Source organism: Podarcis melisellensis (assembly GCF_964234715.1).
Source record: "Podarcis melisellensis genome assembly, chromosome: 4".
Classification (NCBI taxonomy): domain Eukaryota; kingdom Metazoa; phylum Chordata; class Lepidosauria; order Squamata; family Lacertidae; genus Podarcis; species Podarcis melisellensis.
Window position 1 is genome coordinate 81240888 of NC_138531.1, and position 26706 is coordinate 81267593.

Sequence of the window (26706 nt, forward strand, 5' to 3'; positions counted from 1 at the left end):
TTCCCAGGTTCACTGAAGAGGCGTGGAAAGTAAGCAAGGGCGGGGCTGGCTCGCTCGCTTCCCAGCTGACCAATCGCTGAGCTGGCAGATTCAAACGTCAAGGCGGGAGAGGGGGGTGTGGCGTGAGAGAAAAGCGGTGGGGGTTGGAGACAGATAGAGATTTAAAGGAGCAATTCCACCCCACCCCGTTTGCTGGTCTTCAAAAAGGTCCCTTCTACTGGGCAGGAGTCTGCGCGCGTTTGTTTCTCGCCCCCCCCTTCACCGTTTTATTGCTCCTGCCCGTAGGGAGAGGGGCTGTAAATACGTGTTAGTGAGCGGTCGTGTGGAAGAAGGCAGAGAAGTTGCAGGCTCCCCAAGCGTGGCAACGGTAAGGCTACTTTTTGTCTTCTGCACCTTTTAGGTTTTTCTTTAAAACGTGGGGAGGGCAAGTTTTGGAAAGCCTTAATAGTGGTTGAACAACATCATCAGTTCTTTTTAAGGTAGCATCTTAAAAAGCAGAGACATCACCTTGCTGACAAAGGTCCGTATAGTTAAAGCTATGGCTTTAACTGTAGTGATGTATGGAAGTGAGAGCTGGACCATAAAGAAGGCTGATCGCCAAAGAATTGATGCTTTTGAATTGTGGTGCTGGAGGAGGAGACTCTTGAGAGTCCCATGGACTGCAAGAAGATCAAACCTATCCATTCTTAAGGAAATCAGCCGTGAGTGCTCACTGGAAGGACAGATCGTGAAGCTGAGGCGCCAATACTTTGGCCACCTCATGAGAAGAGAAGACTCCCTGGAAAAGACCCTGATGTTGGTAAAGGTTGAGGGCACAAGGAGAAGGGGATGACAGAGGACGAGATGGCTGGACAGTGTTCTAAAAGCTACCAGCATAGTTTGACCAAACTGCGGGAGGCAGTGGAAGACAGAAGTGCCTGGCGTGCTCTGGTCCATGGGGTCACGAAGAGTCGGTCACGACTAAACAACAATTCTCCCAAGGTGGATGCAATGCAGCAATAAAATATACCATTAAGCATTCTAAGGTGTAAAGTGTGGTAATATAGATATAGAGTTTAGCAACATTAAAATAACAGCAGCATGTAAAACGTTTCTTTTTATATAACTGGAAAGTGTGTTCTTGGATAGTGAGGTTACTAGGGGAGAGTTATCTTCAAACTCCATTAGGAAACTTCCAAAGCATCTGGCTGGGCTGGACTGAAGAGGCCTTGGCTTGATCCACATTTTTAAGGATTTATAAAATGCTTAACATGAAATATCAAAACAAAATTGCAAAGCATATTAAAAGTCATTCGTGGTAGATTGTATTGGCTATGGGCTAAAGTAATAATTAGCTGGAGGAAGGCCTGAGTAAAAAGCAGAGGTTTGAGTAGATGTCCAAAGCACAGGGCAATAGGTGCCTGTCTAATCAAGGAGGGGGCAGAATTTAATAATACAGTGGTGCCCCGCAAGACGAATGCCTCGCAAGATGAAAAACCCGCTAGACGAAAGGGTTTTCCGTTTTTCGATGCGCTTCGCAAGACGAATTTCCCTATGGGCTTGCTTCGCAAGACGAAAACGTCTTGCGAGTCTTGCAATTTTTTTCGCTCCCCCCCCTTTTTCTAAGTCGCTAATAGCCTTTTAGTCGCTAAGCCGCTAATAGCGCTAATCCGCCAAGCCGCTAATAGGGTTGCTTCGCAAGACGAAAAAACCGCTAGACGAAGAGACTCGCAGAACGGATTATTTTCGTCTTGCGAGGCACCACTGTATTTGTACAACCGTACTGAAGGCCTTGTCAGTAGCTGCACGCTGAGCACTTCATCTTTTGAATGTGGAGATATAGCGGTCAAGGTGACCTACAAAACAGCCTGGACCTGAGTTGTCTAGGACCTTATAAAAAGTTCAGTCTTGCAGTGCAGTGCCTACTCAGAAGAAAATTGGTTTCAGTGGATCTTACTCTCAGGAAACAGAGGTTCTCAAGGACCACCTCTGCTGGAGGGTAGCAGCATGAGAACAGGTCTTTTCTACTGTGGCTTCCTGCTAGGAAATACTCTCTCCCTCACCTTCATTAAATATCTTCAGGCACCAGGCAGAAACCTTTCTCCATAACCTGGCCTTTGGCTATTGTCTTTTAATTGTGTTTGTATGTAAAATACATATGTTCTTGTTCTGCATTTTTATGTTGTGAACCGCCCTCTGAAGGGTGGTATACAGTACAAATATATTAACTAATAATAAAATATTTGAATCTGTTTGTTTAAATAATCACTGCCATTTATTCTTTATAGAAGGGCTCAAAGTCCTGAGCAAAATTAAAATGCACAGTCCCTGGCCTGAGGCTCACAAATTAGAATGCAGATGTATAGCTTAGATTAGCTACAATATACTATCCCATGCTTTATTCTGTAATAACATCATTTGTATATGGCATAGTAAAAGAGGCCACAAAGCACACTGGCAAGCTGTAGCTACAGCTGGTTGCTTTTTGAGGAAGATATTCTTTGAATTATTAGGGTGATGGCTTCTCATAAAATTGCAGTGTTCTTTGGTACTTTATTTCAAAGGGAATGGAATTTCACTTCAACTTGAATCCAAAAAATAAAATTATCAGTGATAATAACACACACAAACACAAAACTGTGGCATTTCCTATGCACTGAAAAGTCTCAGAAATGTCAGATCTTTGTGGGTGTTGGATCAATGGTAGCTAATGACAACACACAATATCCAGCAGTGTATGTGACACAAATTTATTCTGCTGCAGGTGTTCCTTGGATTAAACTGATTGTGAGGAAAGTCTCTTGCAAAACAACCAAATTTCCCAATGCTGAGCTGTTAAAACTTTATTTTTTTTATTTATTTATTTATTTATTTATTTATTTATTTATTTATTTATTTTTATTTTACTCTTCTATGGCTTGTGTCCTGCCTATTTGTTGAAAAGTTGCTCTGTATTCTTTCTGCAAATTATGCCAATAGCAACAAAAACCTGCTGCTTTGTCTAGGGTTTTCCTTCACTATGGACGTGAGCGGCATGTTCTTCAACAAACTGCGAACCTTAGCGGTCACTGTGGAAAAAGAGGCCGAGCAGCTGAAGCAGATTTTTCAGAGTGATGACACAGGTAAGGAAGACCCATGAAACTAAAATAAAAACTTATTTTATTATTTATTGTATTTTACATAGTATTCTATGGAATTCAAATTGTAATGCAATAAAATATAAGAAATAAAATTGTAATTAAAAATCATACAGCATCTAGCACAGTGCATTGCTACAATGAGGTGGAAAATGGTCCAGCAAGACCATTAGTGATTTTTTCAAATGGTCTGTAGGAAAAATAGTTTGGGAACTGCTGTCCTGCAGAATACCTTAAAGATACTGAATTGTGTTTTCTTTCTAAATCCATTTTCATTTAAAAACATGGCTTGAAGAATTTGAAGAAGATTCACCAATGAGGTACTTACACGAACTGTTCTCTGAAGTCAGAACGCTAAAGGTACTTTTGATCCATTCTCCACAACCCCTGCTTCACCTTTTAAAACTCTTGCTGTAATTTCACTGGTTATGTATTAGGTATGCCAAGTTCTAATTCACTGAAATTCTAAAGAAAGAGCTAGTCAGCATTGGTTCGAATCCTACATGGTACGACTCAAACCAATGGCTTCAAGTTACAAGAAAGGAGATTTCCAGCTATACATCAGGAAGAAGTTTCTGACAGTAAAAGCTGTTTGACAGTGGAAGGGACTGATCTCTCCTTCCTTGGAGGTTTTTAAGCAGAGGTTGGATGGCCATCTGTCATGGATGTTTTAGCTGAGATTCCTGCATCGCGGGGAGTTGGACTTGATGATCCTTGGAATTCCTTCCACCTCTACAACTCTCTGATTCTATGCACTCTGAAATAAAGGACTAAATGTAAGCATGAAGATAAGTCCTGTTTGGTAGTGAATGTTCACATTTCTGCATTTATGAAGTAAGTCACATTAGTAGTGAGGGGTAACGTTTGTTTTCTTCGTGTGTGTCAGCTATGATTCTAAATATGCAGGAAAATTAAAATACTTCTGTTAAGCTTGCACCAAATTATCCATCAGTGATATACAATGTTGGCTCTAATCCCCCAAAAGCATGTGGAGGAATACTGTATTTTTCGCTCTACAAGACACACTTTTTCCCTCCTAAAAAGTATGGGGAAATGTGTGTGCGTCTTATGGAGCAAATGCAGGCTGCACAGCTATCCCAGAAGCCAGAACAGCACGAGGGATCGCTTCGCAGCGATTCCTCCTGCTGTTCTGGCTTCTGGGATTCAGAATATTTTTTTTCTTGTTTTCCTCCTAAAACTAGGTGCGTCTTATGGTCTGGTGCGTCTTATAGAGTGAAAAATACAGTATATCATTCATATTTTGTAGAAGAATTTTTTCCCTTCGTTTAAAAAAAAGAACCCTTTGTTGCTGCCTTTCTGTTGGCAATAATAAAAAACTGATGTCATAATCCTGCCATACTGCTTGCTGACCTATACAAACTGTTCAGTATTGTCTAAAGATAAACTCTTTTTTTTAATTGAAGAGTGATGCTGATAATACTCTTTGTAAGAGTTCTTCAGAAAGAGATGCTACATATTATTTCTTGAAAGCCACTAAAGTTTTGATGAAACAAACTTCAACAGATCTTGGGAAAATAAGAGACTTCTTCCAGAAATATGGCTACAAACCTACTGTTGGCGAGGATGCAGGTAACTATGAATATATTCCACATTTCCCTTATCACTGTATGTGTATTTTTAAAATTAAAGAACATATTGGGTGTTTTTACAGAATGCAATAGAAACTTTCAGCTTGGAAATTACTAATACTTTTGTTGCATACTCACTCACTCACTCCAGTCATCCTCCTTTTTTATTCTAGTGTAAAATGTGCTTGGAATCCTTTTAATTAAAAGCTCTGACTTATATAACTGCTATATGCCTATAAGTACAGAAGCTATCGAAGCTTTAATGTAATTCTTTAATATACTTCCGAGGTTTCTGCCCAAGTATCTCTTGCTGTGTTAAGATTTGCATAATAAACCTTCCATCCAGTTGCAGATACTGCCCACATTGAATTGCTTTCAGTGGTGTTTGCATTCAAGTGTGCATCCATATTCTGGTGTAGCTAGTCAGGTTTACTTTTCTTTTTTTAAGCTGCATTCGAATGGTAGAGTTCCTTGTTTCCTAACTATGCTTAGGAGCTCTGGAATATATTATGTACCTCCCTCACTGCTATTTCTTCCTATTACCCATGAAATTCCACTCCTCAGAAGAGGAGTGGAATTTCATGGGTAATAGGAAGGAATATAGCAGAAAAATGGTATAGTTTGCTATACCATTATTAAAGGTAAAGGTACCCCTGACCATTAGGTCCAGTTGTGGCCGACTCTGGGGTTGCGGTGCTCATCTCGCTTTATTGGCCGAGGGAGCCGGCATACAGCTTCCAGGTCATGTGGCCAGCATTACTAAGCCACCTCTGGTGAACCAGAGCAGCACATAGAAATGCCATTTACCTTCCCACCGGAGCGGTACCTATTTATCTACTTCCACTTTGACATGCTTTCGAACTGCTAGGTTGGCAGGAGCAGGGACCGAGCAACAGGAGCTCACCCCATTGCGGGGATTCGAGCCGCCAACCTTCTAATTGGCAAGTCCTAGGCTCTGTGGTTTAACCCACAGCGCCACCCGTGTCCCCTATACCATTATTAGTATATATCAATCCTCACAATGGTTTATAATTATTATTATTATTATTTATTATGTAGTAACCAGGCTTTATTATAATTACTTTTATAGTCAGTTTGAACTAGAATTTTAATTGAGTTTGCAAAGCTTGACTACAAGAGAACAGGGTGGATAAAAATTGATGATTTTCTTTTAAAACAACAGATTTTTAAAAATTTTAATCAGATTTTTAAACTTAAATGCTTTTGGAGAAAAAATCATTCTAAAGATATTTTTCTATTTAAGTTATAATCCAAAGGCTATTCATCAGGAAAAAGGGATTTGTTTTAAGTTTTTCATGTGTGCTAAAACCCAGTCTAAGATTTATTTATTTTTAATTGTTTAACCACATCTGTTAACAAACATGGATACATATGCTATAATGTTATTGTTTCAGTTAAATAAATTGTTTAAATTGTTATTAAGGAAATGATTATTTTTCTCCTTCCAATAAAGTACAGCAGAAAAGTTGTCAAAATATAAACAGTTAACTTATTAAACCTCACAATAATTTCATAATTATCTATGTATTTCTAATAGTATAACCAAATCAGTAATTTTTGATATAACTGTAAAAACTACTCTGAACATTTATTATTCCAAAAATGAAACCTTCATCTGGTTGTAAATATTACGGTAATACCAGGAAGAATTAGTCTTCTTGTTAAAAAGAAAAAGAAAAAAGATTATTTAAATCAGTCTTGCTGACTAGTGATTTAAATCGATTTGATTTAAAACAAATCCACCCTACAAGAGAATCTGCTAAATATTACACCATAACCCTGTATTAACATAAATTCAGATATTTCACTATACTGCGCTAATACTCCTGATCTCCTGCGATTAGAAGATCAGAAATGTAGAAATGGCTATGAGCAATTCAGTCTTTTTAAAAAGTTGGGGTTTATTATTATTATTATTAATTTTTTTATTAAAGATTTTCTTGTTTTACAAAAGTGTTTGCAATGTCTCTCTTGTATTTTCCCCCCATGTAACATTTTTACAAATCAGTTTCATTTGTTGAGACATTGGGAAGAAAAGGGGGAAAGAGGTGGAGGAGGGGAAAGATGGGTGGGGTTGGGGTTGGGCGACGGTGTTACTATTTTACTTAGTATATGTAGGGTTTGGTGTCAGCGTTAAAAGTTGGTTATTTTTGAAACTAAGCAGATTCTCTTTTTAATAAAGCAAAACAGGATGAAGCTGAAATTAACCCTGAGTCTACATCTGCTGAAGAAGAGCCCAAAATCCTTGATTTTCCTGAACAATCATCTGCACCTCATGCTCTGCTGCAAATTCCACAGCTTTCAGATTTTGGCCTTTCAAAATATGCTCTCCCAAGTACTTCAGGCATCTTGCATAATCAGCCCTCATATGCACAGAAGGAGGAACCGAGAGTGGATTATTCTGAGCGTTTATCACCCAAGGCAGACCAGTTTCGTATCTATGGGTATAAAATGGGTTTGAACGATGATACCACAAGTTTAGTGGCAGATCAAACCATCTTCCTACTCAATCCCAAAAACAGTAGGTAAGTGACATCCTTTGAGAGTTACAAAAATACACGGGTTCTCATTTCTGTCTAATGACGCTTTCCATCCTTGAGGTGATCGACCAGCAGATTTTCAGATTTTGTGCACACAAATATTTAGTGGGAGGAGGGCGAGACTTGATGCTACCCTCTAATGGCACCATCATTTTAGAGCAGTAGTCTTCAACCTTTTCTGACTCAGAATTGCACCTCCCCTCCCCTGTTTTAACCCAAGTATGCACTTGGGAGACTCATTTCTTTAAAACCATGTTTATACGGTGCTGGTACTGCTGTTGCAATCTATCTTGAATCAGGCTGAGCCCAAGTAGTGGGTTCTGACCCCCCAGCTGGAAGACCAATTAACTATTTACTCTTTTTTGGAGATTTTTTAATTCTGCCTTTTGTACAAAACACTTTCAGCTAATGGTTTCCAGTTTAAAAAAAGAAAATGCACAAAATAACTCCATCCCCTTCTGGACGCCATCAGTAATAACCTAGCGCTGGGGAGAAGAAAGCCCCCATCTCCCCATCCAACCTGTGATGGGACTGTGGAAGAGAGTTGAGCTATCAGAAAAGATGGCCGCAAGTGCGGGTGACGGATCTGTGTTGAAGTCATGAAAGAGAGAGAGTAGAGAAGGGCATCTCCTTGAGCCTCCTTAATAAACTGCAGTCTCCCAAATATTTCAGTGCATGTACTTTGTAAAGTTCCCTTCCAAGAGTCTTACAGTCTATAATTCAACACAAGAGGAATGGGATGGAAATGGAGACCGGAGTAAACAGGGAAAATGTGTCTATTTTATTTTACTTGTGCTTAAGTTTGTTCCCTTCTGCCCAATTCACAATTACTGAAAAGAGAAGGGAGTTGAAATAATGTGACAATATTTTTGTCTTATCCTTAGGCAAGCTAATAATAAACCGAGTGAATCTGCAGTGGAATTGGAATCAAACAAGAACCTAGCTACACCTAAGCAAAAGAACAAATTTTGTGGTAAGCCCTGTGTATTCAAATTAGGCTAGTGATTTCTTTTCCGTAAGGAACCATTCAAATACCCTAGGCTTGTAACTAAAGAGATTCCAGAGTATAGGGTCTGAAGGCATGTGAGGCTGCTACCTAGCTGGAACTTGGAAGATCTCCAGGGAACATGTGTGCCGTGGGGGTCTGTGAGCTAGAAGAAATGTAATGAAAGTAAAGAGTTATCCAAAGGGAGCCTGTGGAGGCCTGGTTTCAGGGATATTCCAGGCTCCTCATCAGTTTTCTTTAAAAAGAATAGTTGTTCTTGAGTGAGCCTTTGCATATTTACTCACAAGTCAGTCTCATTTTAATAGAGCTTATTCCCTAGAAATTGTGTTTAGAATTGCAGCCTAATAAGTAAATCTGTTCTTCCAGTGCTTTGACCAATCGGTACAAAGAAAATAACTGGGAAGCGCATTTATTTAGAAATTGAATAAAAAAATTTTAAATTGATATTTCATACAGTTGATTAACTTACAACATCTTGGGCTATCCAAATATAGGTTGAAGCTGTTCTGCACCCCCTGCCCTTAAAAACCTTTATATACTGCCTTTCTGTCTAGAAAAAGGTTCAAGGCAGCTCACAAGTTTCATAAAAAGTCTAAGAAAAACAAAGAACAGGCAGAATGAAAGCTGAAATAAAATCTAGTAAGCAGCTCCAATTTAAAGGCAGGAGCAAAACAAAACAATTGCCTATTCAACACACCTAAAGGCTGCTGGAATGAAAAATGTATTTGACTTCATTCGGGAAGGGGATAGGTTCTGGAGCCTAGAGGCAACCAACCACATGTGATACCACCATCAGTTGAACATCAGATGGTGGGACAAGCAGGAGGGTGGCCCTAGTTGATATTGAAGGAGGCGGCAGCCGTTTGGATAATTTGTTCTCAAGGTGGGCACCATGTTGGCTGCCCCAGCCTAAGGTCATATCCAGTACATTGAATTTGGCCTGGAAATGGACCAAAAACCACTGAAGTGGGTATGAACTGAGAGAGTGATGACAATTTATCCTGATAAGGAGTTTCAGAATTTGGGAAAACTTGTTTCTGCCAATCTGATTTCATTATCTGAATGTAACTGTTCAGAGGCATACATCAAATTCTGCTATGCAGAAAGGCCAAAAGCTTGCATTCACCAGTGATGAAAGTTTCTACTGCATTCAGTTATAAATCTCTAGGTCCAGTGAGAACTCTTCATTCATGGAAGTGTGGTCCTCAGTTCTGCATTTTCATCCTTTTACGCCTGAATGAATTTGTAGACTCACTATCCGTGTGAAATTGCCAATGACATACTGTGTTTTCAGATGACGATTATATGGCTTCACCCGCTGCACCCGAGTTCTGCACACCTGGCTTGAAGATTCCCAGCAGAAAGGATGCCATATCCCCAGAGAGTAATAAATTGGATGCCTCTAATCATATGACAGAAACGTCTCTTCCAGATACAGAGTCTCTGATAACAAAACCTAAAGTAAGCACTGAGTTTTTATCTTGTAAATGAAATGGGTCTCTTAATGGGACTTCTGCATCGTGTTGTACTATTAGGAAAAGCTTTTAACAATGAAGATCTTCAAAGGATGTCTTAACTGCATGATTTTTAAAATAGAAAAAATAGTCCTTGTATTTCATTATCTGAACATTGCAATTCTTTGTCTTTTTCCTTACAGCAGACATGTGTCCCAAATAATACAGTTGTTGGATATGGCACTGTTCCACCTGTCCCTCATTCAGACAAGTATCTGGAGTGTCTTGAAGCACCTTCAGCAGCACTGGATAGGCTTGAAGAACTGCCTCCTCCAGAAATATCAGATTACAGTAGCCTGTTCAGTTCTCCGCCGCCGCCTCCTGAAATAACCGTGATTCCAAGGCAGATTTCTCAGGTGAAGAAGTTAAACCTTCCTGCTGCTAATGCCGATTTTGACATTTTTGCCAGCAAATTGTTTTCCTTGTGCATGGAAAGTATAAAACTTGGAAAGGTCCACGCTTCTCTAACATCACCTACTTAATTATTATTATTTTTTGACAGATCTTGTCAAAATACAATCCAAAGGTAGAAGCATACAGATCACTGGAAAAGGGGACTCGTGTTGGAATTGCTACACAGTTTGAAAAACAGCCTGTTCTTGATACTGGGAACAAAGAAAACAGGTGAGATTTGAGCATGAGGTATTCCACACACACCCCTGGCTTTTCCAGACACTCGGTGGAAGTAGCATTGTACTATGTGCAGGCATGTGAGGCACTCGCTGCCCCTTGCGAAACCCTGGAGTTAGTAGGTAGATTTGTGGCATGGTGTCCAAAGAACAGGACCCCTACTCACCCTTGCCTCTTGCTGTACACATGGGTTTGCACCCAGCCACAATTCCAACCCACCACATGGCATCAATGAAAGCTAGCTGTCTGGGAACTCTCCTGCAACCAGTTCTTGGAAACACTGTGTGGACACGGAGCTACTGCCAATATCTTGTTGAAGTTTTAAGATTCAGTATATATTAAGAATAGCTCTGGATCAGGCCAGTGGCCTGTCTAGCCCAGCATCCTGTTCCCACAGTGGTAAACCAGATGACTATGGGGAAGCCCAAAAGCAGGATTTGAAAATAACAGCACTCTTCTGACGAGATTCCTTGCTGCTGGCATTCAGAGGCAAACTGCGGCTGACACTGGAAGCAGAACATAGCCACTGAGAGCCTTATCAGTGTCTAATGGAAAGGAGGACAGACTGAAAAGTGGGATTGGGCTAATTGAAAATCCCATTACTCAAATCAGCTCTTGTTGCCTGGGCATGACCCAGGTTTATTGGAGGAAAAGGTGAACAGGAGTTCAAAGACTGGTAAAGAAGGAATGCAATGTATTTGCACTTTCAGACTTAGCAGTTCATTAGAAGAGTGAATCTCTAGAATTTTTCAAAAAACCAACAAATCAAGATGGCTGTCCTTTAGTCAAGACCCCTATGAAATGAATACAAATGGGCATGTTTCAATGGAAGTCACTTGAACATGGTGCCAATATTATAATTTAACTGCTTTGTTTGTTTTTCAATTACATTTGCAGAAAGTAATCTGGATGAAGGCTATGGCTTGGCTTTTTAGAGGCTGCTATAATGAAGATTGTCCAGCAAATTCCATGGAAAAATATCAGAATATTTATTTCTAACCGTTTGGCAACCAGTTTAACTAAAACTATAGTCTCTTCTTTCATTTCCCCAGAGACCCCCAAATACATTATGAAAACCTGTATCTCCATGCTAATGGAAGTTAGGACTGCATTTATTAAATATTTGTTTAAATTCTGCTTGTGAGCTGATACGTAAGGATGGTAGAAGCGAGGGGGAAACAGTTAAGAGTGGCCTACTCTGCTGCCCTGCTCTTAAACTAATTTGATCTTTGAATCCACCCTCCCCCTGCCCCTCAAATTGTCTACATATTTTTAGGACTGCGGGTGTTGCCATTGTGGTTTTTTAAATTTGATTTTTTTTTAATTAAAAAAAGTTAGATGGAACATCCAAGATTGTAAGTGTTCATACTTAACCATGGTCTGTTACCAATGTTTCAACATAGTATTAAGAAGGCATCCACTTTGTGCTGTAGAGGGGACCCTGGAGCAGATTTGAGAGGCTGCAGAAGTCCCACTGTACAATACCCCATATTTTTGTTATGGGCACTCACGTTCCAACTAAAGCAATCCTGATCTATCATGATCGAGAATGTTTTCAATTTTATAGCAAGCAATTCATGAGAGAATCGCATCTTCAGTCTACAGCATGTGATGTAATGTCTAGACAAAAAGGGCAGGTGGGCAAGCAAGCAACTGTAAAACTTCCAGCTTTTGTTTTTGATAGCAACTGCTATCATTGTCATGAAACACATTTTACAAAGCTATGTCACTGCTTTTATTTTTACAAGTTTTAAAAAATAAAATTATTTAACAAGGACTTAATTATATCAAGACAGTCATACAGCTGTGGAAACAATGGATAACCTTGCCTGTGGAAGATTTTTTTAGAACTTCCCATTTTTAAGGATGTAACTTCCAGTTAAAGCAACAATTGCATTTTAAATTGGGAATACCTTAAGTGGTTCAAATCCTTTCATAGTCAAATACAGTCAAAACCAGAAGCAAAAATAGTAGCCCTCCTGGTCGCACTTACACATCAGTGAATAAAATAAGGTGTAATATTACAGGTGTTAAGCTGCCATGATTTCCTTCTATTATGACCAATTTTCAACAAACCTTGACACTTCTGTCCATCTGATAGTGTAAGTCCTACTACAGCTGTATTAGGGTGAATATTTTTGCACAATGAATTTGCAATTATTGAGCACAGATGTTGCGCTCACCGAATTGGCAATCCCATCATCTACACCCAATACTTTGTACCTGGGAAAATGCAGCTCTCCCAGATTGCATTGTCTGACAAAATAGGTACTTTATGGATGTTCAAAAAGATGTTTCTTAAAAGGCAATCTTACAGTGCGCTTATGAAATACCTCTCATTTAATCTTTCCACACTATAGGTTGGCCTTAGAATATATACAGTTTCAAATACCTCAAGACTGCTTGTGGTGTTTTAGCCAAACATTACACATTTTAAGAAACACTGCAGTGTCTGGTTTTCAGCTATTCAGAAAACGAAAACCTAGCAGAGAACAACCTTCTAAAAATATACAGTAACATAATTTCAGTATTTCTACAACTTAACAGGTTTTCTAGTATTTTCACTTTGCATTAAAAAAAACAAGCCGTTTGTAATCTGTATGACCATGTAGTGTGGTCATTAGAAGAAAGCAAAATATTAATAAGGTCTCATGCGACCTGATGGAGGTGGTGCTCGATTTGGGGGAGTAATTGCTATGTCCAGGTAATCCCCTATCTGGAACTTCTGAGACTGCAGAGTCATGGAATCATCTGTGCCCTTTCTGCCTGACATTGTACTGCCAATCTCTTTCACCCTGTAAAAAGAAATTAAGACCAAAATAAGAACATGAGCCATATCTTTGTTCCACCTAGTCAAGTACTGTGTCCTGTGATCAGCAGCAGTGGGTTTGGTAGCTTTAAATTAGAGACACTTAGAAAAGTGCAGATAGGTGACTGCCAACTTACATGGGGATAAAACCAAAACCACATATAGTCAACACACTGCGTGCAATTGGGGGGGGGGGGTTGAATTTCCAAAGGTTTTCTTTTCCTGGATGTCCACCCTGTTTTTACACACTCTTTTTAAAATTCTACGCACATAAAGTTGAATGTGCACAAGTTAAATGTGTTTATGTTGTGTTACTTGTACTTATATGCCCTTTTGCAACAGCCTAGGTGATCAGACGCAGGTGGCGCTGTGGGTTAAAGCCTCAGCACCTAGGACTTGCCGATCAAAAGGTCGGCAGTTCGAATCCCTGCGGCGGGGTGCGCTCCCGCTGCTCGGTCCCAGCGCCTGCCAACCTAGCAGTTCGAAAGCACCTCCGGGTGCAAGTAGATAAATAGGGACCGCTTACCAGCGGGAAGGTAAACGGCGTTTCCGTGTGCAGCTCTGGCTCGCCAGAGCAGCGATGTCACGCTGGCCACGTGACCCGGAAGTGTCTCCGGACAGCACTGGCCCCTGGCCTCTTAAGTGAGATGGGCGCACAACCCCAGAGTCTGTCAAGACTGGCCCGTACGGGCAGGGGTACCTTTACCTTTAGGTGATCAGATTACAGCATATATGGACACTTACTAGTACATGTTTTAAGATTTTAGAAGCTAATGCACAATTTCCAGTGTATTATAATTACTATGAAGAATTTCATTAGAACTTTTCAGATTTTGCTACAATTTGCATCTACTGACTCCATTGACTATTTTACCTGTAACCAGGCCTTTTAAGATCTGTGAAGACTATTGCAAAGTTAAAATGTGTGCCCTTTTTCCTTGCTTCCGGGTAGACTTCTTTCACTAAACTTGTCAGTTCTTTTAGAGTTGCATCCATCCTGGAAGAAAAGCAGCATTTTAAGTCATATAGTATCCCTAGATTTTAATATTGTAATATTAAGTCAAAACGCTTAGGAGGTCAGTGAACTGCATCAAGAACTACATCTCATTTTAGAGATTTCACAAAGGATTAGTCTCAGTATTTCATACAGGACAAAGAACTATTAGACTGGCTACGCCATAACCTAAAATCCAGAATGAGTGTCTTGTTGTTCAACTGCTCTTTGTCAATTTGCAGAACACTCATGCAGAAATCAACAGCATTAGGACTCTCTAATTTTGCATCTCAGTCACATTCCAATTTGGACCAGGGCATTTGCTGGGTGAGAAGTGCCGTGTGGGCTAAAAAAATAGGCTGCACTGCATTCACAAAGGTGCTGTAGATACAAGCCTCTTCTTCTCATTCAACAGATGGCCCATAAGAAATGGGAGGACAACCAAGAGACCTTAGTCATTGTTCCACAGGAAAAAAGCAGTACTGGGAAGTTTTTCTCTCAACTGGCTGGTATTTGTCAGTGACAAGGACTGCAGAAAACAGAGTAGGAGCTGGATGCATTCAACAAGTGCTCTACTCCAGACTGTCTAAAAGAAGAGGTGGCAGAGATTCTGGGCCTTCAATATCTGAAGCAGAAATATCAGCTTCACCAGTTCATGTTTGGCCTTTCATGTAGCAATGAAAAAAACAGCCTGTGTCCAGTGGAGGGGTGTGTGGCAACCCAACTTCAGTTACCACACCAAAATTGCTACAAGTGGAAACCTGCAGCTCAGACTGCTGCCACTCACCAGGTATAGATCTGCAGTTCACTGGAAGGTACGTTTCCACGGGCAAACTCATCCATTCGGTGATGGCGCCCATTGTTGGTGGTGAAGACCCTCAGAAGGAGAGGACAGGTCTGTAAGGCAAAGAAGAAACCAGTCACTTGCTGCAAAGCAAGCAACGAATAACAAACCCAACTAACCTAGATCGCATACAAGAATTGTTTTGTTTTCAACCTACATTTTTATACAACACTTTTAAATTAATTCTTATAACCAAGTCCTTAATGTAAGACTAATGTAAAGACTATCCTTTAATCAATACTTGTAGCTAAATTTATCAAAGGGGAAAAATATTTCAAGACCTAAGATTAAATTTGATATTGTTAAGTACTCTTAAAAAATAATTTCTAACATTTAATTGCATTTTTTCTTTTAATTTTTGTAACAAAAAGCCAACACCTTATATACATTAAAATGGAACAGGGATCTGTTTAATCTATGATAAACAATTTCGAGGCATTTTTTTTTACAAATTTTATGAAATAAATAATAACAAACGTTGGCCCTTTCTGTAACATTTGTTATTATTTATTTCATAAACTTTATACACCATTTGACTAAGAAACATCAAGGCACTTAAGTGGAACCTTTTTTAAATCTAGAGGTACTTGGAATTTTCTTCATATGTAACGGACTTGTGCTTGGGCTACAAAAAACTGTAGGATATAATTACAAAGTTTAGCAAAAACTGTGGCTAAATAAAGGTTGAGACTTTAGCTAATTAAATTAACTGCTCAAAAGATGCTCCAATCAATTCACCTGCATAATATGTGAGTCGTTATTTTATGTCAATTCTCTTATAGTGTAATAGGCAGTGCTGCTGTTTTATGTCTTGATATTTCTTATTTACATTGTCTTCTGCATGCATATATCTTCTGTACTATCATTCCTTATGTACTTTTATTACATATCTACATATATTTTTTTTAAAAAGCTATTGCATCTTAGCCTTTTCCCATTAGACATTTTTATATCCCATGGATATAAAAGCAAGCCAAAGTGGAAAAACTGAATTTTGCTTTTATAAGCGGGGGGGGGGGGAGAGACCGCTTGTGTAGACACACCCCTCCCCACTTTTTCCAACACCACTTAGACAACTTATCTAAACGAGCGTTTCTTCAGCCATAAAATAGGACACACACATACACACACGTAAACGGTATGGTTGAGAGAAAGGCATCTCTTAGTTCACCAATGCTAAATACTGAACGTCTGAGTAGGCCATCACGAAGTCTCCCAACAGGTAAACCAGCCCTCCCTGTGAAGCATACACGCTGCTGCAAACGCGGGCGTGTAACGTGTGAAAGCGCCCTCCCGCCTCTTCCCCCAGCTCCTCCCCACACCTTCTCACGATCGATAGGCTTCTCGGGCTCCTTCTTAATCTCCTCCTGAGTAACGCGAGACTCCACCGCCATCTTGCTGTCTGGTCGGACCGACCTCCGTGGAAGCGACCCAGCGAAGCGAAAGGGGAGAAGCGGCAGCCAAGGCTCCGGTTCCAACCCACAAGCCGCACCTTCCTCCCCGCCGCAAGTTCTCCCCCACCCCAAGAGCCCGGACGTCGCCTCTACCCGCCTCTTCAGGCTCCGCTGAAGCAAGATGGCGGCGCCCACGGGCGTCAAGCTTGCTTTTGGAACCGCGGCGGCGCAAGGTCTCGCGAGGTCTAAGAAACAAAACGTTGGGCTTCAGAGGCGAAGCTTCTTCGAAGTGGCCAATAAGGATTCGCTCCGCGATGGAGGCGCGGAGATCCTGGGCCGAGATTGGGGCGCGCGGGGCTGGGGGCGGGGCAAGAGTTGCGGTTGGGGGAACTGAAAAGAGAGGCTGGGGCCTGTTTGTGAGGTGTTCGGCCGCGGGAAATGCGGGCTTGGCGGGGACGCGTGTCTGGAGGTGCAGGTTCACACGTTCAACCCCCCTTTGTTATTCGGACGTGCATTATACACCGAAAACATTTAGTAATTGAAAGCTTTAATTTTATATGCACTGTAAAGAGTACACACGCCCAATATATATCATCGTCATTATAATTATTCTTTGTTTCCCAGTCTTCACCCCAACGTCCCAGGGCAAGTTACAACAGTTAAAACGTGGTATAAAAAACATTTTAAAAGACTTAAAATTACCGAAGTGAAGTGGGTACTAAAAACACGCATCTGGAGTGTCAAGTACATGATTTGTAAGCCGCAGTGGTTTATAGAGCGTCGGTCTTAGGATAGTCAAAAAAAATTCCTTGCAGTAGCACCTTAAAGACCAACTAAGTTAGTTCTTGGTATGAGCTTTCGTGTGCATGCACACTTCTTCAGAAGAAGTGTGCATGCACACGAAAGCTCATACCAAGAACTAACTTAGTTGGTCTTTAAGGTGCTACTGGAAGGAATTTTTTTTGTTTTGACTATGGCAGACCAACACGGCTACCTATCTGTAACTGGATCTTATGATAGTGTTAGCCTATGAGCATATAAAGTTCCATGCGTCAAAACACCAGCTTTGATCGCACTTCAGTGCCCTCACAGTATCTCCCTAACCCCTTGCATTTACAAGTAGTAATCATTTTTACTGCTGGTAAACCTGTTCCAATAAAAAAAAAATCATATACATGTAGGAAGAAAGCAACTCTCAAGTACTGTATCACAATTCAGCAATCAAAACAATCTCTGGGACTTGTTTTCTTTTTGCATAATATAATCTCAATGAAATATTTACTAAAATAAAAATACAGGAGAATATGCAGACTCTAAGTCTGCCTTGAATTTCCAGCATGGGGGAAACAAACTCTATATTGAACAGCATGGGTGCGATGACTAGTTTTGAGTGACATACTTTTCAACAATAAAACTTATAAAAGACTTAATCTGGGTATGCACCTTTTGTTATTGGATAGTGGGCCTGTGTCTTTAAATGGCTAACTGGCAGTCAGAAATTCAGCTGTACATCTTTTATGAGCAATTCAATTTGACATTGTTAGCTAAGTTTCACAGGAGCTGCAAGGTAACCTTGTGGCATTGTCTATGCAAATCATTTTACAGAGAATTTTCTTTTACTTGATAGTAGCAATTGTTGGTGATCTGGAGTACTTTTGTGGATAAGCTAGAGGGCACTCAAGTATATTTCCATGCTTAGCTGCATAAGGAAGTTGCAGACTCAGAAGGCACTGCATTAAACAACCTATTTTATTGCTGTTTCTTTCCTAATTGAAGAGAGAGAATGTGTTTAACGTGTTTACACCTGAAAAGTGTTCTTCATCTTCTTGGAAGGTAGTAGAAGTCTCCATATTGCTTTGGCAAAAGCTGTTGGGACTTCTATGGCTCTGCCTGCCATTTCCCCCAATCCTTTTCTCTGAAGCTCTGTGGCACCTTAAGACTAAATAGGTTTTTTTATGTAGGGCAGTTCTCTTTCTTCTGTCATGTAACCCTCCCTGAGAAATGTAATCAAGAGACACCAGTTTGTTCTTTTGCAACGTTCTTGTAATATATATCTCATTAATGCTGAGGCCTTTAGTGACAATATTTCTTTCCTCTAATAATAGCTCTTCGGAAGTATTTTAGGAATCTGTTTGTCATGCAATTAAGGATGTGCTTTGTTCAGAATAAAAAAAGAGGGGGTTGATTGTTTATAGTAGTAAATGTGTGTTTTAAAAGGGGGGGTGGAGTAGGGACACAGGAAATCAATTCCTCATACGGCATGAATCACTTACATTCTTGGCAACCAAGTTCAAGTTTACAAGAATGCTCAGTTTTATCAACTTCCTTCAAAATATTGTAAGCTGAGAGCACAAAAGTGGTTGGAGAGAAGAGAACAGGAGAAAAAAGATACATGCATGGATCTGTGTAGAAGGCTTAACAAATGGCAAGGAAGCAGTTAATGTAGTAAATAAATGTTCTTGCTCAAAATATGTTGCAAATTTACTATTGAACTAGTGGTCCGGTGAGAGAAGAGCAAAAAGGTATCCTCCTAAAGCTTTTTTGCATTGCAGAAATGGGAGAAGAAGTGAGAGCCGAAAATCAAGTTCACATTTTGAATTTGTTGCCCATTATGATTCTGCTTAAAGGCATTATTTTGCCCATTGTTGTTGTTGTTTAGTCGTTTAGTCGTGTCCAACTCTTCGTGACCCCATGGACCAGAGCACGCCAGGCACTCCTGTCTTCCACTGCCTCCCGCAGTTTAGTCAAACTCATGCTGCTAGCTTTGATACTTCGGTGATCAGCCGCCTTTATGGTCCAGCTCTCACTTCCATACATCACTACTGGGAAAACCATAGCTTTAACTATACAGACCTCTGTTGGCAAGGTGATGTCTCTACTTTTTAAGATGCTGTTTAGGTTTGTCATTGCTTTTCTCCCAAGAAGCAGGCGTTCTTTAATTTCGTGCTTGCTGTGACCATCTGCAGTGATCATGGAGCCCAAGAAAGTAAAATCTCTCACTGCCTCCATTTCTTCCCCTTCTATTTGCCAGGAGGTGATGGGACCAGTGGCAATGATCTTCATTTTTTTGATGTTGAGCTTCAAACCATATTTTGCGCTCCCCTCTTTCACCCTCATTAAAAGGTTATTTAATTCCTCCTCACTTTCTGCCATCAAGGTTGTGTCATCTGAGGTTGTTGATATTTCTTCTGGCAATCTTAATTCTGGCTAGGGATTCATCCAGCCCAGCCTTTCACATGATGAATTCTGCATATAAGTTAAATAAGCAGGGAGATAATATACAGCCTTGCCGTACTCCTTTCCCAATTTTGAACCAATCAATTTTTCCATATCCAGTTCTAACTGTAGCCTCTTGTCCCACATACAGATTTCTCAGGAGACAGATGAGGTGATCAGGCACTCCCATTTCTTTAAGTACTTGCCATAGTTTGCTGTGGTCGACACAGTCAAAGGCTTTTGCATAGTCAATGAAGCAAAGATGTCTTTCTGGAACTCTCTAGCTTTCTCCATAATCCAGCGCATGTTTGCAATTTGGTCTCTGGTTCCTCTGCCCCTTCGAAATCCAGCTTGCACTTCTGGGAGTTCTCGGTCCACATACTGCTTGAGCCTTCCTTGTAGAATTTTAGGCCTAACCTTGCTAGCGTATGAAATGAGTGCAATTGTGCGGTCATTACTAAGAGGCAAAACTGGAGTCAATTCCAGCTGAGCCAATTCCAGACGAGAGTACCATATATATATATATATATATAATTTTTAAGTATACACTTAGCGTGTTTTATGTATATATCTAAAAGGGTAAATTATGAAGCACTGTTTGGGCTGGTCAAGACCAGCAGAGGACTGTAGCAGCCCCTGTCTTGGTGAACAATCAGTAATGCAACAAGAAACTGAGTAAACGAGCAAGAAATAAAACACAACGGAGCTAAAATACCTTCTTCCCATAAACACTGATGGGATCTGAGAACTGCACATGACTAACTCAGAAAGAGCGTATTGTGTTGCGTTGTACAGCTCATTGAAAATACCATCTCAGTGTGCGGTGACAGGGGGGGGGAGCAAATTCCATACCACAGATGATTTTAAAAGGTTTTGAAAACAAAACTGCTAGTAAGGCTCTGGTGGTGGGAACATCCCATGCCTGGAGTTCTGCTAATGAGACATTCCTGTTGAAAGAAAAAGATATTGCACGGTGGTAGAAGATCTGCCTTGTGGGCAGAAGGTCCTAAATTTAATCTGCAGGTAAAGCTGGAAGAGACTCAAACCCTGGAGAGCTGCTGCCAGTCATTGCAAGCAGTGCTGAGCTTGAGGGACAAATAGGCTGATTCAGTATAAGGCAGCTTCCTATGTTCCCGAGTTTTTTATTCCAGAAAGGAGGGATTGCATGTTCTGCTGGTTTCCCCCCAGCTCCTTTGCTCCTTGAAAATCTGCTCTGGAAGGTTTGGGGACCCTCCAGAGAAGCATGAGAGGCAGTGGGTGGGGAGAAGAGATTGGCCAAAAGAATCTGTTGCCTCTGCTGGATCCAAATTCCATCCTTGAATGGGAGCACACAGAAGACTAGTTGGGATCCGAGGCATATTTTTATAGATTTGGTGTCACTCCATGTACTGTTCCAAGGGACGCGGGTGGCTCTGTGAGTTAAACCACAGAGCCTAGGACTTGCCGATCAGAAGGTCAGAGGTTCGAATCCCCGCGACGGGGTGAGCTCCCGTTGCTCGGTCCCTGCTCCTGCCAACCTAGCAGTTCGAAAGCACGTCAAAGTGCTAGTAGATAAATAGGCAGGAAGGTAAACGGCGTTTCCGTGCGCTGCTCTGGTTTGCCAGAAGCGGCTTAGTCACGCTGGCCACATAACCCAGAAGCTGTACACTGGCTTCTTCAGCCAATAAAGCAAGATGAGCGCCGCAACCCCAGAGTCGGTCATGACTGGACCTAATGGTCAGGGGTCCCTTTACCTTTATGTACTGTTCCATTTCCCCTGCTTCGTAAAAGGATATCATAAAAGCTCTGCATCTCCTTTACATCTGCAGGTGTAGCAGTGGACATGCTGGACCATTGTCTTTTCTTGGTAATGGACTGGATGAGAGCCAACAAACTGAAGCTCAGACAGGAGAAGACTGAAGCACTCTTTGTGGGTGGTCATGGACTAGAATGGATGGGAGGTGACCTGGTCTTGATGAGGTTACACTCCCACAGGAAGGAGCAGGTATGTAGCTTGGGGGTACTTCTGAATTAATTGCTGTCCTTTGACAGTCAAATGGCCTCGGTGGCTGGAGTGCCTTACATAAGTGGCCCACTAACGCCCCTCTCTGGCCAGGGATAGCCTAACTTCTGTTGTCTATACTCTGGTAATCTCCAAGTTAGATAACTGAAATGTGTTGTATCTGGGCTGCCTTGTGGAATTCAGCAGCATTGGGTGTATTTAAATGAGGAATTATAAAATTCTAGAATAGAATAACACAGTAATTCTTTCCTGTATAACTAGGTTGGGAAGGGGTAAAGGAGAAGAGCTTTGCCAGAGCTCTTTGTCCACCATGGAGACCCCCACTATGCTTGTGTGAAATTCTTTGGGCATAGATCTGCTGCTGGCATTAACTAGGGTTAAGCCCTGAAACTGGGCATTCCAGGGGTGAGACAGAATCAGTCCTAGATCTGTTTGATCCATGGAGGCTGGTTCATTAGGGCATATGGGGCAGTGCCCCACCAGTGTTAAGCTTTTTATTTCTTGCCATCTTGCTGCTGTCAGAGTGAGGTCTTCTGGTCATTCTGATTTAACTAGGTGACCTGCTTTATTTTAGACAGCCCAAATGGACTTGTAATCAGCCAGAAGGGCTGCTGTGTGAGGTTAAAGTATTTACTGTTATTTTAATGCTTGTCTTGCTGCCAGCAAATGCCTTAAGTCACTGACAGCAATGTTTTCTTATGTATGTATACCCATAAACAAGACCCACTGTGTTCAGTGAGGCATAAAAAAAGGTAAAGGTACCCCTGCCCGTACGGGCCAGTCTTGACAGACTCTGGGGTTGTGCGCCCATCTCACTTAAGAGGCCAGGGGCCAGCGCTGTCTGGAGACACTTCCGGGTCACATGGCCAGTGTGACATCGCTGCTCTGGTGAACCAGAGCTGCACACGGAAACGCCGTTTACCTTCCCGCTGGTAAGCGGTCCCTATTTATCTACTTGCACCCGGAGGTGCTTTCGAACTGCTAGGTTGGCAGGCGCTGGGACCGAGCAGCGGGAGCGCACCCCGCCGCAGGGATTCGAACCGCCGACCTTTCGATCAGCAAGTCCTAGGCGCTGAGGCTTTAACCCACAGCGCCACCTGTGTCCCTAGCATACGCCCAGGTAAATGTGCCTAGCATTGCAGCCTGAATGAAGCAACTCTAATCTTAAGCTTCCTTATAAATCACTCAGAGCACAATTTATTGATACACACAAAAACATTTTAATATTTTTACCTGTTAATTTTAATTGTTCTCAATGGTTTTTACTAATAATTTTAAGAATTATTGTAAACCACTTTGAGGCTTTATTACAATCAACAGTATGTAAATTTTGATAATTAATTAAAAGGAGAACTAAGGTGGCAGTTCTGGCTCTTGTCAGGAAGGCCCCCACAACTAACAAACCAAGCTAAACTCTGGCACCAGCCATAGCTTTGAGCTTAGAAATCTGTCTAATGCAGTAGTTTGCAAACTCCCCCCCCCCCCAGTCCTATTGAAAACTGCTGGAGGTCTTGGCGGACCACTTAGGGTATTTCTGCCCACTGCAGTGATTGTGATACCCTGTGCTATATGCCGTATGATTTTAAACTCTATTTTTTGACGCTTTTATTTTTCTTCTATACTGTATTTTGTAAAGAAATAGAATTCAAATTGTAATACAGTATAAGAAATAAAAGAAGCCATACAGATACCATTAAAAAGGAGTACGACTATAGAATGATTTTTGTGTCGTCACCTGTTTTCAACCACAAATCCACAAGTGTGCCCTGGACCACCTGAATGAACATTGTGGACCACAATTTGGGAATCCCTGGTCTAATGCTTTCACGTACCTCTGCATGGGACAATAAGGATGCAGTCATGAAATCCTTCCACTGAAAAATATATATCGTCTTTCCACAGCTGTGGTTTTATTTCATCACAAGAGGCGCACGTGGCATAGAACATAGAAGAATTGTGGGAGTTCCTTGCCTTATGGTGACATTTCCGTGGGGAAAGGAAGAGCACAATAATAAGATTCACTGACTATGTGTGCATATATTAATTCCTGTAAAATAGTCATTGAAAGTCATGCTTCCATTTTTCCTGAAACCCAGGAGAAAAATAATTATTCTGTTGTAAATATTTGGCTGGAGGGTTTTTGTAACAAACCTTAATGTTTTCATAGAAATCAGTGAGTGACTAATGCTTGGGAGCTGACTGAATTCATTCCAAGACCAAGAGTTATGAAACTGTGCTTTGAGCTAGCTTCCTTTCACATTACCACTCTGTCAAGTAGAGCCCTGACCTTTCAGGACCACCCTCTTCAGGAATGGAGGTCATTCTGCCTGCATCCTGTCTCACGAAGGCACACCCCTCCCCCTCCAAGTGCAAGAGAGTTTCTGCTGCAGACGGACGGTGACATTTTGCTTCCCTGTACAGTTTCTGCTATGGATTTTTGTTTGCCAGTGAAAGACAACAGTGGTGAAGCGAACATGAATAAAAACACGCACAGCAAAAGAAACACAGTACTGTAACAGCCTTTCACTTGGAAATGCATCATGAGCTACTGAAATAGACGGCAGAGGAGCTGGAAGTGTACCATTAATAGACAAGCTGCATCTTCCTTACTTAGATACTGTGTGGTATGATACTAAACTGAGCACTATTTCTGGGGTTCTCTTCATCTCTAGCAGTGTTTCTCTACTAACTTGTGATGCTTTTCTTAGAGCCAGTTCCCTGTGTTATCCTCTAGGCCAGTGCCACAAAACCACAAGCCATGGGGTTGAAATGTGACCTCTCAAAACCAAGTCACATCTCTCACTGGCACTATTTTTCAGCCTCCTTGAGTTTTTTTTGCCCACCTGGACTGTGTTATTGAACTCTGAATTATGCTTCTTGCCTGAATGGAGGCTAGACAGAGGCATCTGAGTGTTTGCAAAACCAACCTATTGTATAAAGATGAAATTTACATTAGGTGCACCACCCATTTTGTCTCTGGCCCCACCCATGTGCCCCCCTTGACCTCCACAGAAGGTTGTCCAGAAGGGAAGGTCACCCACTGTCTCCAAACAGTTCCCTACCCCTGCTAGGTACATCTGTCAGGTTCCATTTTTAACCCCATACCCCAGTTTAGGAGGCCTTCTGCCTAACTTGTAAATGCTATAACCAAGGTAAAGGTAAAGGGACCCCTGACCATTAGGTCCAGTCGTGGCCAACTCTGGGGTTGCAGCGCTCATCTCGCTTTATTGGCCGAGGGAGCCGGCGTACAGCTTCCAGATCATGTGGCCAGCATGACTAAGCCGCTTCTGGCGAACCAGAGCAACGCACGGAAACGCCGTTTACCTTCCCGCCAGAGCGGTACCTATTTATCTACTTGCACTTTGACGTGCTTTCGAACTGCTAGGTTGGCAGGAGCAGGGACCTAGCAACAGGAGCTCACCCAATCGCGGGGATTCGAACCACCGACCTTCTGATCGGCAAGTCCTAGGCTCTGTGGTTTAACCCACAGTACCACCCGCAGTTCCTTTTATAACCAAGGGCCCTTCTCCAATTTGGTTTAAACTACTCAGAATCACTATCTGCTCTGAAAATGACCCTTGCCAGCAGGAAACAATCAAAGCATCTCAATTTGCCATGCTACCTTTGGCACTTCCTTGAACACGCTTATCTATCCCCCTGCAATTCAATTCCTTCTCACTTACTTCTACAGTAGTAACAAGCACGTTTGAACATGTTGCAGGTGGCACATTTTGGCGGTACCGTTAAAAAACATGTATTGCCATATTTATTCTAATTATTAACTTCTTTTTACCTCTAGGAAAGGCAGCCACTTGGATTTTCCCCTTCAGGTACAATAATATCTTGTGCCATCTCGTCTTGGAACAACCACACTCACCTGGGTCAATCAGTAACCATGAGTCAGACAGGTAAAACAAAGCTTTGTTTTCTGTATGCAGATGTGCCTTGCTTGGAGTGCCTTTCTGTTACACAAGGGCAATACAGAAAAGGGAGATGTGAGGAAGTCAGGAAAGTAAGTTATAGGAAGTTAAGAGTTGAACTTATATACTTTTGTTTGGTTTTTGTGTTTTTTATCGTTTATTGTTTGTTGTTGTGTTATTTTGTCTTGTTTGTTATTATAAATCTGTTGAAACCTTAATAAAAATCCTTTAAAAAAAAGAAAAGAAAAATATCTACAAATCACCCGCCTGTTCACTTACCAACCTGTAATCCCTGTTATTGCCTGACTTATCTTTCCTGGAATAGATTGCAAACCTCCGTAGCAAGGACTCTGCTACTTCTGTACAGGATCTGGGACACAGTGCTAAAGCCAGTGATGTTTTCTAGAGGGCTGCACTTGCGTTGAATCTAAGCATGAATTCCCTTGCTCTGTTTACCTCACTTACCTTACATGGCTGCTACCAGGACAAACAGCATCGCTCCCATGTAGCTTACCCTTCTTGATGAAAAGCAGGTGAGCAAATGTTTGCGTAGTAAATAGCTTCATGTTGCATGACAAGATCACACCCATACTTTAACTTATTTTAACCTTCATTTTCAAACCTTATTTCTTCTCCTTTGGTAAAGAATGGGGAGGGAGGGGATTTTTCTTTCTTCAGTTCCCCCTTCCCTCCAAGCACTGGGCAACTGGGAACAGCACAGAAATACTTGGCCTATAACTGAGAGACAGCCATGTGCTCTGACCTTCATTTTTACTAGGTGAGGGGTGTGAAAGCCCAGGCAGGGTGGGGTTTTTTTGTTTTCCTTAAAAATTGGAGGGCGACCTGCCTCCCCTCATTATCCTAGCTTATTCTGGACTTTCACATCTCTACCTACTCTCTATATTTTTTTATAGTCTAGCAACAGATTTTCTATAAAATCTTTATTGAGCTGCTTTTAAGGCAGGGATTCAAGACAGGGATGTTGTGGTGCTTCCTGTCCTTTCCCTTTCACACTCTACAAGAAAAAGCCATTCAAGAGTTTTAATTAGAGAGCAAACACAGGCTGTCGCTTTCCACTGTGTGACGCACATAAAAACCTATTTGCTTGTTC

At 41.4% G+C, this 26706-nt stretch overlaps 2 protein-coding genes and 2 long non-coding RNA genes across 7 annotated transcripts; 3 read left to right on the plus strand and 1 right to left on the minus strand.

Annotated features, from left to right (window-relative positions):
* The first annotated feature begins 36 nt into the window (after window positions 1-36).
* Window positions 37-11553, plus strand: SKA3 (spindle and kinetochore associated complex subunit 3). 2 transcript variants are annotated; one of them, XM_081908682.1, is made up of 11 exons: window positions 42-136; window positions 286-367; window positions 2985-3101; window positions 3412-3476; window positions 4541-4706; window positions 6909-7251; window positions 8151-8239; window positions 9567-9733; window positions 9930-10142; window positions 10289-10410; window positions 11314-11553. In XM_081908682.1, the coding sequence occupies exons 3-11, from the start codon at window positions 2999-3001 to the stop codon at window positions 11318-11320; spliced, it is 1275 nt and encodes a 424-aa protein (XP_081764808.1). In that variant the 5' UTR covers window positions 42-136; window positions 286-367; window positions 2985-2998; the 3' UTR covers window positions 11321-11553. The 2 variants fall into 2 exon arrangements, with proteins under 2 accessions (XP_081764809.1, XP_081764808.1); XM_081908683.1 differs by lacking the exon at window positions 286-367 and having other exon boundaries at window positions 37-136.
* Window positions 11554-12127: 574 nt separating this feature from the next.
* On the minus strand, window positions 12128-16690 carry SAP18 (Sin3A associated protein 18). The gene is made up of 4 exons (XM_081908688.1): window positions 16386-16690; window positions 15007-15116; window positions 14100-14222; window positions 12128-13211 (listed from the first exon to the last, which is right to left on the minus strand). The coding sequence occupies exons 1-4, from the start codon at window positions 16455-16457 to the stop codon at window positions 13055-13057; spliced, it is 462 nt and encodes a 153-aa protein (XP_081764814.1). The 5' UTR covers window positions 16458-16690; the 3' UTR covers window positions 12128-13054.
* A 151-nt stretch (window positions 16691-16841) lies between these two features.
* On the plus strand, window positions 16842-25646 carry LOC309368540. 3 transcript variants are annotated; one of them, XR_014167812.1, is made up of 3 exons: window positions 16842-16926; window positions 21482-21657; window positions 25475-25646. It is a non-coding gene; the product is annotated as an uncharacterized lncRNA (long non-coding RNA). The 3 variants fall into 3 exon arrangements; XR_014167813.1 differs by lacking the exon at window positions 25475-25646 and adding an exon at window positions 23843-24178; XR_014167814.1 differs by lacking the exon at window positions 25475-25646 and adding an exon at window positions 23843-24178 and having other exon boundaries at window positions 16859-17126.
* Window positions 21652-23571, plus strand: LOC309368542. Its single transcript, XR_014167816.1, has 3 exons — window positions 21652-21739; window positions 21775-22427; window positions 22796-23571. It is a non-coding gene; the product is annotated as an uncharacterized lncRNA (long non-coding RNA).
* Window positions 25647-26706: the final 1060 nt, after the last annotated feature.